This window comes from Chenopodium quinoa, unplaced genomic scaffold (assembly GCF_001683475.1).
Source record: "Chenopodium quinoa cultivar QQ74 unplaced genomic scaffold, ASM168347v1, whole genome shotgun sequence".
Lineage (NCBI taxonomy): Eukaryota > Viridiplantae > Streptophyta > Magnoliopsida > Caryophyllales > Amaranthaceae > Chenopodium > Chenopodium quinoa.
The window spans coordinates 1,855,659-1,866,672 of NW_018744290.1; the positions used below are offsets into that span (position 1 = coordinate 1,855,659).

Consider the following 11,014-nt stretch of genomic DNA (forward strand, 5'->3'; position numbering starts at 1 on the left):
ACGATTTTCTGCTGGACATGAAGTGAAATTGGGCTTTGAAATAAAGGCAGCCACCAGGCCCACCAGCATAGGTCTTGTGGGCCAAAACAATTCTCCTTGTGCAACGTATAGTCCGTGCGAGTTAGCATCCTTAAAATTGTCCGCATGTTTCATTTATGATTGTACTTAGACGTGAGATGTGCGGTAATAAAAAAAAAAAAAAAAATTCATTATTAATTTATGATATAATATAAAAATGAAGCAAATAGTGTAGAATAAATAAATGCAATGCGTATATGAAAGATGAAATGACGAGGCAAAAATTATTAAAATTACAATTGAGAAGAAAAAAAAAATAGTTTTGATTAGTTATTTGAAAATATTTAACAATAGTATAAATTATATTACATTAAAAATGCATGTTATTCCCAATAAAACTATATGTCGTATAATTTTTCATTAATGAATTAGTTTGATTATAAAAAAAAATTAAAAAAAAAAAGAACCTTAAAGCTAACATCATATATTGTATTGGCGGTTTTTTTTTTTTTTAAGATAGCGACATATGTCCAAATTTATCGATGTAAGCATAACTTGTTTTAGTAATAGTTAATAGATGTCTTGAAAGAAAAAAAAAGTTATAAGTTTGTAAAATTATTGCAGAAATATTTAATAGAAAAATAACTTAATTATTATTATTTGATAGGATTTCAAATCAAAGCCATGAATAAAAATATTTTTTTTTCATCCACTATTGTAGAACTATATAATGGTAATATAAATGTTAATATTGTATTTTTTGGCTCCGTTATTTTATACTCTCCAGTGTCTCCACCATATATCAATCTTCTAAATTATAGTTTATTTTCCCTTAATTAAAAGATCTCAAAATCTAGTATAACTATTTTAAGTAAATAGAACACAAAATCAAAAGGAATACAATTATTATAAAGATAATATATAAAATTAAATAATATATTATTATAATTGTATACAAATATTCTAAAAATAAAGATTTTTGCTAAAAAAAAAGGAGGGGGGAGTTTTGGAAGGAAAAAACAGCACCAGAAAGTGACACGTGTCATTCCTGGTGTCTGTTTTAGTATTATGTTATTGATTGATTGACCATTTGCTTTTTTGGGGGGGCCTATATTGGGGATGTTACACTGTTACATAAGGCATTGCAAAAGAACAGTAAAAGGCATTCGATCCCAAAACTTAACCACCACCCTCTAAACTAGGTTAAAATTGGAAGATCAATAGGCACATACTTCATCATTTTTAATTTATTTTTACTTGCAATATTGTTCATTTCATGTTTGTTAATGTGTTACACTAGCTCCGTTTCACAATAGATGCAATGATTTGACTTTATGCATTATTCATCTCTTAACTTTGACTACACTTTTTAAATACATAAACTAGTTTTTAGGTCCGGCCGGTGCCCAAAGTTACTGCATTAATTCCATGTTTGAAATCCTTATAAATATTTAATTTTGATAGAATGGCAAGCAATATGGTAATAGCTTAGTGGCTAACATGTTATAATTTAAGATTAAGGTTGTGGGTTCAAATCTTATAAAATCCATATATTTTGAACATATGGAATGAAAAATTCGATTAAATGAGGAGAGCGCCACATGGCAACTAAACTTGTTTACGAACGCCTTTTAATATATAGTATAGATTAGATGGTTATGTGTAAATATTGTTGGATTAATCTAGATGTATATTTTCAAAGTATAATTTTTTTATTTTTTTTTGTTATTTATAGATGTGTACAAACACTAAAGATTACGTTATTAAAATAAATAATTAAATAAATAAATAAATAAAAAACACTAAAAATTACAAAAATAATTTTTTGGTAAAGATGAGGGCCAAGTCCGAAGTATTAGTAGTTAACGGAACCCTTTTTTCGAAATTACAATTGTAGTTTAGATCTCGGTGGAAGACATTATATGATGTCTCACAAAAATATGAAAGTTGAGTGTATTTCTTTTAAATTTACAAAACTACAGGCTCCAAATTTAGCTGATGAAAACTCAATTCATCAATTACATATTCAAATCAAACAAAATATCTAAATCATTTGAATTCAAATCATTCATAAGCGACTTTATCATTGATTTATAGTTATTTACCTAAGCGGCTAAGCCTATTTATGAATAACGAGTCCTTAGAGAAACACGATCACAACTCTCAAACTCACAAGAAAGCTCCCACCCCTTTTTTGATTTTTGTTGCTAGGGAAGGAATTGAAATTGAAGCTGAAATTTCCTCGTAAGTCATAAACCATTAAACCCTATATGGCAAAAAACATCACGTGAGAAGCACATGCTACTAGGGCTTAAGCAGGGTTTAACCGTTTTAGCTCTCATGTCACTCAAACTCCAATCTTTTTCTGACAACTTCATTTCAAGAAAACCTCACCAAACTCCATGAAAATGGAACTCAAATGAATTTATGAAACCCTCAAATCTTCAACAAATTATCTCATTTCTCTTCAATCACTAAAAAACCTAATTCCCCAATTTCAATCCCATCACAATGAATTCTCTCACCTCAAAATCAAAACCCATTTACCAATTTCTCCTATCTAGATCCTCCCCTTCTTCCTCACCCTCAAAAATCCTCTTTATTTCTCTATTTTCAACTTCATCTTCATCAGAATCACCCAATTCCTGCAGGAAATACTCTTCCTCTCCTTCGCCGTCGCGGCGGCACGACGAAGAGAGCAAGAATGTGAAGGTTTCAGTGTGGTGGGATATCGAGAATTGCTCCGTACCAAATGGGATTAACGTGTTTAAGATCACCCATGCCATAACTTCAGCTATTAGAGAAAATGGGATTAAGGGTCCTGTTCAAGTTACCGCTTTTGGGGATGTTTTATGTCTTAGTAGGGCTAATCAGGAAGCTTTGACTAGCACTGGTGTTAATCTTGTTCACGTTCCTCGTGGTATATTTTCTCTCTCCTCTCTATTTTTTTGAATTTTGAGATGTTTAATTTTTGTTCTGTTTTCAATTGTAGATTAGTAGATTACCAATTTTGTTTGATTTTGTGATTTTTATTTTTAGGTAATTTGTAGTTGGCCTTTGATTATTAGTTGTTAAGAGCATAAAAGGCAGTAGGAAGATATTTAGAAAGGTTGGAATTATTATACTTAAAAAAGGTGTAATTTAGGCAATTTTATGCTAATGCTTGGATTGATTTGTCTTAATTGTATTCACCTTGTAAATTTTGTCTCTTGAATGAAAAATCGCGGTGTTAAGGCTGTTGGTTTGTGGATTCTATTGTTTCAGGGAAAATGTGGTGGAGTTTGTGGTATTTTCTAAAGTTATAAGTTTAGCAATTTTGCATCCATGAACATTTCAATAGGATATTTGGATAGGATAAATTCTCAATGATGGATCGCAATGCAGCAACCACATTTTTTTTTTTTTTTTGATTATTTGGATATCATCTTAAAAGGGTCCTTTCTTTTTTCTTTTTTTTTTTTTTTTTTTGGCATGATGTGAATTGTTAACCGACTGCAACTTTTTCTTGTCTGATGAGTGCTGTGTCGGGTTGATGAATCAGCACAAATGGGAAAGTTTCACATTGCTTTGTCTCATCAAATTGGTTGCTTAGAATATTGGTTGGTGGCTACAAGCCTACAAGTATATTGAATTGAACTGAACTATGCGTTGGAGCATTTGGTAGGTCTCTCCTTGAGTATATGACTTGTGTTTTATTAGTTGTTTGTTGATTTGAGTTTGTAAACTTTGCACTGATGCAATTGCACCTCTTAAGGAGTTGATGCACACAATAATATTCCAAATTTATACATGCTGGGATATGTTTCTGGGGACTTAGATATTGCGCAATTGATTAAGAACATCAATGGATGGTAGCGAGGTTTCTCTTATTGTATTTACTCTATTATCTGATAAGTGTATTTCATTGTTGGTATTTTTATAGATTTAAGGTCTTTCATTTCCATGTAGTTTTAACGGCATTAATGCTATCCCATCCTCCATCCTGGGCTCCTGGCTTAGGGTTATACTGGTACATGTTTGTGGAATTAATCTGTGTAAATGTTGAGTGTGTGCGCATTGTTTTCAACAATATATATGGGCTACTAAGTTAACTATAGGTAGTAGTTGTAAATATGAGATGTGATGGGAAGAGATCAATGAGAGAACCATTTGTTTCTTCATTCAATGCTTCAGTTAAGACTTTCTGAGTTTCTTAAAAGGAGGCCTAGTTTTAATTTTAATGGAGTGGGTAAAACAACTAAAGAGCTTCAGTGATATTGGATCTGAAAATGTTATTTCATTTTACTTTGTTTTGTTGATTCAAAATGCTAAATTGAGATCAATGTTTGAAAGGTTTATTGCAAGAGTCAGTTAGTGATGCTGAAGTATTTCAGGAAAAGACATAAGAGTGGATATCCTATTTTTCCTCTTTTTATTGTTACAAAAATGTCAGGGAGCTCATTCTCACAAAGTCAACAGTGCATCTAATAAGTTGCATGATTAAATATACAGGCACAAGTATTCTTCTTTACTCCCTATATTCCATCTAACTGAGATGACTTTTCTATAACACATGTAGAGTTTTGGTCTATACTTTTAATATAATAGCAGCGTTTGCTTGCTTGGAGAAATTTGTAGAGAAATACAGATATGTTCAATTTGTGTGTATTGGTAATGGCCTTCTATAGTTCTATGTAATTCTTGGGTGTTTCTAAAGAGATATATATAACCAATACAAGAAGGTTGGGAAAGCCAGAGTGCTCACTGAAGTGTGGAATATGATTAATGGTTATGTTATTTGTAACTGTATAATCAATCAATCAAAGCCTTTATCCCATAAGAGGGGTCGGCTACATGAACCAAAAGTGATTATTCCGTGTAACTGTATAATGTGCTGTGTAAAATCAATGCTTTGAGATTTCAACTAAGCTTTAGGAGGCTGATGCCATGATTAATTGGTGACACCTGAATACTATCTTTTAGATAAGGGAGTTAAGGGAAAAAGAAGGAAGGTGGATGTTTCATGGCCTTACTCCTTATCTCAGATTCTTTTCTTGATCATGACTACTGTGGATGCTTGAAAAATTCTTGAGGAAATTATTCACATCTTGCTATATATGTATTTTTATCTATGAATTAGGATAGTGATGCCTCATTGAAGTTGATATCTTTGTGATTACTGTGTACTCAATGCCTGCAGAAGCCTTTCATATTGTTTTTTCAGCATCATGTTTGCTTCAATATTGATTTGACTGCATAATTAGTATCTTTTGAGAAAATTATCTCAAGAGTTCATGTGCATGAAGTGGAAGTAGATAAACCACATATGAATGAGGAATGAGCTGATCAGTTGTGAAGCTAGTTGATTTTATATCCAAAACTATCACTGAAGTGAAGGGTCATCCTGTATCCTTTCCTTATGTGAGCTTAAGTTGAATGTTTTCTGGGCTCTAGAAAGCTAAAATTTTCTTTCTTTGGGTATATCGCCTTTGTTGCCAATTCCCCCCCCCCCCCCCAAAAAATAAAAAAATAAAAAAATAACCGACAGATCAGAATACTAGAATTTTCCCTTTTAACCAAGGATTAGAAATTTGAACAGAATTACCCATCTACTTGAGGTGGGTAATTACATTTAATCATAATTTTGAAAAATTTGATGATTAGTGTTGGAAAATTTTGGACAGACCTACAGTGACCCAGATTGTAACTGATGTTGCAAACTTGCAACTTTCGTTTTTTCTTATCTTTTAAGGCCTTTCCTTTCTTCGTTTAGGATGTAGGAAAAAATATTATTTTTATCAATGAAAGAAAGGAGATATTTATATTTCACACTTTCCAGTTAATGGTTGCAAACTGAAACATTTAATTGCATTAGATTGGAAGCTCAATCGCCGTAATGAACGCAGTTCTGCTAAAAAGTCAGAATTCTTCTGTTTTCAGTTTGATAAGACTTTTCTAATGGCCATATTTACTAAATATCTTACCGCAAGGTACAGGAAGTACCTGTTGGTGTTAGTCTGCATATCAGTTTTCAGAGCTTTTGGCAATTTGCTACAGATGCCTCATAGCTATAATGCTATATTGCTATTTTCTTGACAATTTTCTGTAATTTGTTATTAAAAAAAAAAAAAAATTAAAAAATATAAATAAATAAAACCTATTCAAAAGACATTTTCTCTGGTCGATTAGATGAAGCTTACACATTTTGTGCTGTGTTTACCTTGGCAGGTGGAAAGAATAGCGCTGATAGGTCCCTTATTGTGGATCTTATGTATTGGGTGTGTCAAAATCCTCCACCTGCACATATCTTTTTGATATCAGGTGACAGGGATTTTGCTGGTATCTTACACAAATTGAGAATGAACAACTACAATATACTCCTTGCTGCCAGTAGAGAAGGCAGGCATAATCCTGGTGTCCTTTGTAGTGCTGCAAGCATCATGTGGCACTGGAATGAATTAGCTAGAGGGGAAAATTTATCTGGCTGGCATTATAACCAACCTCCAGATGGCCCCTTCAATTCTTGGTATGGCGACTACAGAGGGCCTTTTGAAGATCCTTATGAAGTAGCTGACAATTCATCTAAGGTCAAGGTCTCCTCGGAGTCTAAGTATCATCCGGTTCCCGTAGCAGTTTTAAGGCAGCTACGTCGTATTATTAATGCATATCCCAAAGGACTTACCATTAAAGAATTTCGAGCTGAACTGGACAAAATGAAGGTGCCTATTGATAAAACATACTATGGTCATAAAAAACTCTCTGTGTTTCTGATGTCACTACCCCACATTTTAAAGGTTGAATCTTGTCATAATGGTCTGTTTTTTCTACGTCCTGTAGCTCCAAAAGTTCGAAAATCTGTAGAAGGGAATGATGCTTCTGTAGGTTCCACATCTGAGAAGAATCAGGAAGTAGAGGTGACTAGAAAAGAAATTGGTCAGGCTAGCACAATTAATAGAATGGAGGATATTAACCCACAATTGCCCGTGTCACCATATATTGACCGTGGAGAAAGAACACTGGAAGATATGACACGATATGTGACTCCTGAGAATAAAGCATCGGATGTTGCTCAAAAAGACGATCAAGTTGCCTCTACTAATGCAGAGGTAGTTGAAATTCCCGTGGCTCCAAAGGAAGAACAAAGTTTGCTAAGAAAATTTGGTCTAAAACAACTATGGGTTGGCACTGGTACAGATGCTGAAGAGACAAGATTAACCAACCTGCATGGTGGTGAAGGCCCAGCACATTCTTCTACCGTGCTAGTCAAGGATGCCAAAAGTAAAATACATGGTAAATCCGATGCTTCTTCAGGATTCATTAGAAGGGTGATAAACTGGTGGAATTCTTGGAGGAATTCGTCTGTCAAGAAATCAACTGAAATATCCAGCCAAGAGCCAGGCTGTATAGAAGAAGACTCACAGATGCTAGATGACGCTTTACATTCAAAGAAACATGATCTGTTCTGTAAGGATACTTTCTGGAGCGCTATTCAATCATTCTTAAGAACACGCAGAGGATCAGACATTGTCTTAAATTCAACATCCAGGTATTCATGTCACACTATATTTTCAAATTATGCATTTGACTTTATATTAGTACATGTATGTACCCACTACCTTGCTTTTGGATTTTTAAATGGTGTTTTTATGGTATATCTGCTCCTCTACTTATATTCCAGACTCCTGTCCTGCTGGCTGGTTCTATTAATATCTTTCAAGAAATGGTCGTCATTTCTAATTCTCTTATGATGTTAATCCATATTTAGCATGATTTCAAGGACAAATGACTTGCTTCCAGGATCAGCTGTCTGTTTGCAAATGCTCTGAATGTTGTCATCAGTTTGTTCAAGTAAAGACGTATTTTATATTTTTGGTTACTGTGTAATATATAGCAATACAATTTGCTTTGGTCAAACCCCTGACTATGGTCTATGGGTTTACATTGAGAGATTGAGACCCTTGGTTTAAACCTGGTAACTGGTACAATTAGGCTACCAACGCTGTATAGAGTTCATTATGAATTTGATGCTGTCGAGAGGCTAAGGCTTCTTTAACAGGCTACCCACTCTGTTTAGAGTTCAATATATGGCTTTGGTAGTGGTTGAGAGACTGAGGTATCACATTTTCATAGATGAGTTTCTGCTTCTTTCTGAGTCTTTTCATTTGGGAAATTTGTAAATTTTGTTAACTTTTAAACTTGTCCAAGGGATATCTGAATAATACTCCTGAATTTACACCAATACCTGGGGTTGCCCTATAACAGGGAAAACCATTGCAAAAACTTGATCAAATCACCCTCCACAGTAGCCACAAGACATAATCATGTTAGAGCAAGGTTCAAGGCCTCAGCCGTTTGATCAAACGTTTTTGTGTCTTGTAATTTCTTAGATGCTGTGAAGTGAGGGAAGTTTCCAACTGGAAACCAGTTTTATTTTCAGTCCAAAGCACATAAGTGGTGGCTACAATTGTAGCTTTATCAAGTCTGGCCAAAAGCTTCTTACCCTTTACATATTTCATAAACCACTTCTCTTTTCATGAGGCAAGGGAAAATTTTGCTTTCTGATGTAAAATAAGAATAACCCCCGGTTTTCCTTGTAAGAGGACAATTAAGAATGAATTGACGCTTTTATCCTGAAACAGAGAATAAAAATTAAGATCATTATGCTGAGCAAGCTTCTTAAATGTTTGAGAGAGCCCGTCTATGCAGAAAATAAGTGGGTAGGACTAATCAGCCTTATCAAGCTGTTTTTACACCAAGTCCGAGTACAAAGACTTTTTATGCACACCAATCCATGATGTCTACCATCTGAGTAGGGAGACAAAATAATTGTTGATGTGAGAGGGTAAATCGTAGCTTCTTAGCTCACAAATAATACACTTTCCGAGAGCTAATCTTTGCATAGATTAATAGAATCATCCTTCTGCCATATTTCTTCAAGTCATAAATCAACAGAATATTTGCAGAGATGTGTGTCCCTGGACAAAGGCCCTGCTCAGGTGCCCTATAGAACCTAAACAACTTCCTAAAATCCTTCAATTTAGAAGACAGTTTGATGATCACCTTATACAATTATATTAATATGTAATAGTTATTCAATTCCTGCTTTAGTCTAGTAATTAGTTTCCAATATTCTCTATAATTTAACGTCCAATGTTTCACTACTGCATTGCTATTTCAAGAGGCTTCACAGAAAGCTCTAAAGTGGATCAACCACGATTCTTGGAATAAGTTTGGCAGAAATTTTGCAAAAAAATTGGTTCACTAAATTAGTAGTTATTCTGTTGATTTTGAGGCTTCTATGTTCAAGATATTTGCTACTTCGTATTTGCTAATTCTGGGATTTCATCTCAGGGGACAAATTGCTGAAAGGCTTCAGAAGGAAGGACCTTTGAGTGTTCGACCTTTGCAAGAAAGTGATCTTCATCACTTGATTGATTTACTAGTTTCAGAAAAGAAATGGATCAAGGAGTTCCCTACTCATACTCCTCGATTTTTAATTTTTCTCCCTACTGTGGAGAGCACTAAAGAACTTCCACCTCAGAATGTGCAGCCTCACCGTGCAAATGGATTAAGTTCTATCTTCAAGAGTTCATCTTCTGTAGAAAAACCTGAAATTAAGGTTTCCTCTGCTGTGCACAAGAAGCCCTCTGAAAACTCCAGAGGTGATGTCCTAGCAGATTGTCAGAAGCTTTTGGATGAACTTTTATCACAAAACCCTGATGGCTTCAACATGGGAGTCTTCAAACAGTCTTTCCTTGAAAAGTATGGATATTCTCTTGATCACCAAAAGCTTGGTTACCCAAAACTGGTATCCCTCCTACAAACAATGCCTGGGGTGAAAATAATGGGTGCTTATATTTATTCGGATAGTGTAGTTTATTCTCCTGGTATTGAGTCTTTGGGCCTCACAGATCAGTCGCCAGATCCTGATAGTGATGTGTCTGATTTACCACGGAAGAATGTGGATGGTGAATCTCCTTGGGAGGAACTTGGGCCTGTTGCGAAACAGGAAAGAGAATACTCTCCAAGTGAAGTGAATGGTAATTATGAGCCTTCTGTATCAGATGATGATGAATTTTCAGAATGGGAAGAGGACATAACTACTTCCCAAGTCAAAGCAGAAGATCACAATAGGTCAAGGATGGATGAGGAAGATAGCTCACTGTTGCAAATCTTGGATTCATGGTACAGCACCAAGGACGAAAGCGAACCTCAGGATCATGGTTCTCATGCTGAGGGTTTAGTATATTGTTCTAAGGAGGAATCTGAGCCGCCTCAAACATCCAACAGTACCAACATTAGTGTCCAAGGTAAAGCTGCTGCTCTTTCTGCTTCTGCATTTAACCATGCACGAAAGCAGAGCTCACGAAAGAGCTACATGTTTGTTGCAGATCCTATCGAGACTGAGAAGGACAAGCTGATTGATGGAATTTTGGGTAGCTTGAAGAAGTCAGGAGATTCAAAGGTACAAGAGTGAACTAGTCTATTCCTCTTTTGAGGTAACACAAAAAATTACTAAAATTGCTTGTTAATTCAAGATAGTGTTTCTGAATGAGATGATATCCACTTTTCACACATTATGAAAATAAGATCATTACTATGAGATGCTAGTTTTAGCCATTTAACTGGATCATCGATAGACTTTCTAATGAAAAGTATTGGCTACATCTATGAATTGACTCGAGTATTTTATTTACACTTTTTTTTTTTTTTTTTGGAAACATATTTTATTTACTCTTTGTATATATATTCCATTGTTTTAATACTGTGGTTGCTGTGCTGATGCAAAATTGATTGTTCCCCAGCACTAATTCATGCAATTTGTTAGGGTGAATTATACAAATAATAACATAACACCGTCCATAGAGTTTAACAACGGAATTTGTGTTTCTTAGACACGTTCTGCCTTCGAAAGTAGAGCATGCCGTAATTCTGATTTTGCTCCTGTACTGTTAGCGAGCCTCATTGTGAATTTGTGACTAATACAAGTAATACAACTGAGGTGAACTCTTGTCAG

At 34.6% G+C, this 11,014-nt stretch overlaps 1 protein-coding gene across 2 annotated transcripts; it reads left to right on the forward strand.

Moving 5' to 3' along the window:
• Positions 1 to 2,322: 2,322 nt before the first annotated feature.
• Positions 2,323 to 10,760, forward strand: LOC110695208. 2 transcript variants are annotated; one of them, XM_021872433.1, is made up of 4 exons: positions 2,324 to 2,938; positions 6,226 to 7,543; positions 9,349 to 10,307; positions 10,389 to 10,760. In XM_021872433.1, exons 1-4 carry the CDS (start codon positions 2,530 to 2,532, stop codon positions 10,472 to 10,474), a joined length of 2,772 nt encoding a protein of 923 aa, XP_021728125.1. In that variant the 5' UTR covers positions 2,324 to 2,529; the 3' UTR covers positions 10,475 to 10,760. The 2 variants fall into 2 exon arrangements, with proteins under 2 accessions (XP_021728123.1, XP_021728125.1); XM_021872431.1 differs by having other exon boundaries at positions 2,323 to 2,938; positions 9,349 to 10,760.
• The last annotated feature ends 254 nt before the right edge of the window (positions 10,761 to 11,014 follow it).

Excerpts from the sequence above, each read along its gene's own strand:
- LOC110695208 (XM_021872431.1), top strand. The coding sequence starts at position 2,530 with ATGAATTCTCTCACCTCAAAATCAAAACCCATTTACCAATTTCTCCTA. Across the intron at positions 2,939-6,225 it reads TCTTGTTCACGTTCCTCGTG|GTGGAAAGAATAGCGCTGAT; the intron begins GTATATTTTCTC and ends TTACCTTGGCAG. Across the intron at positions 7,544-9,348 it reads GTCTTAAATTCAACATCCAG|GGGACAAATTGCTGAAAGGC; the intron begins GTATTCATGTCA and ends ATTTCATCTCAG.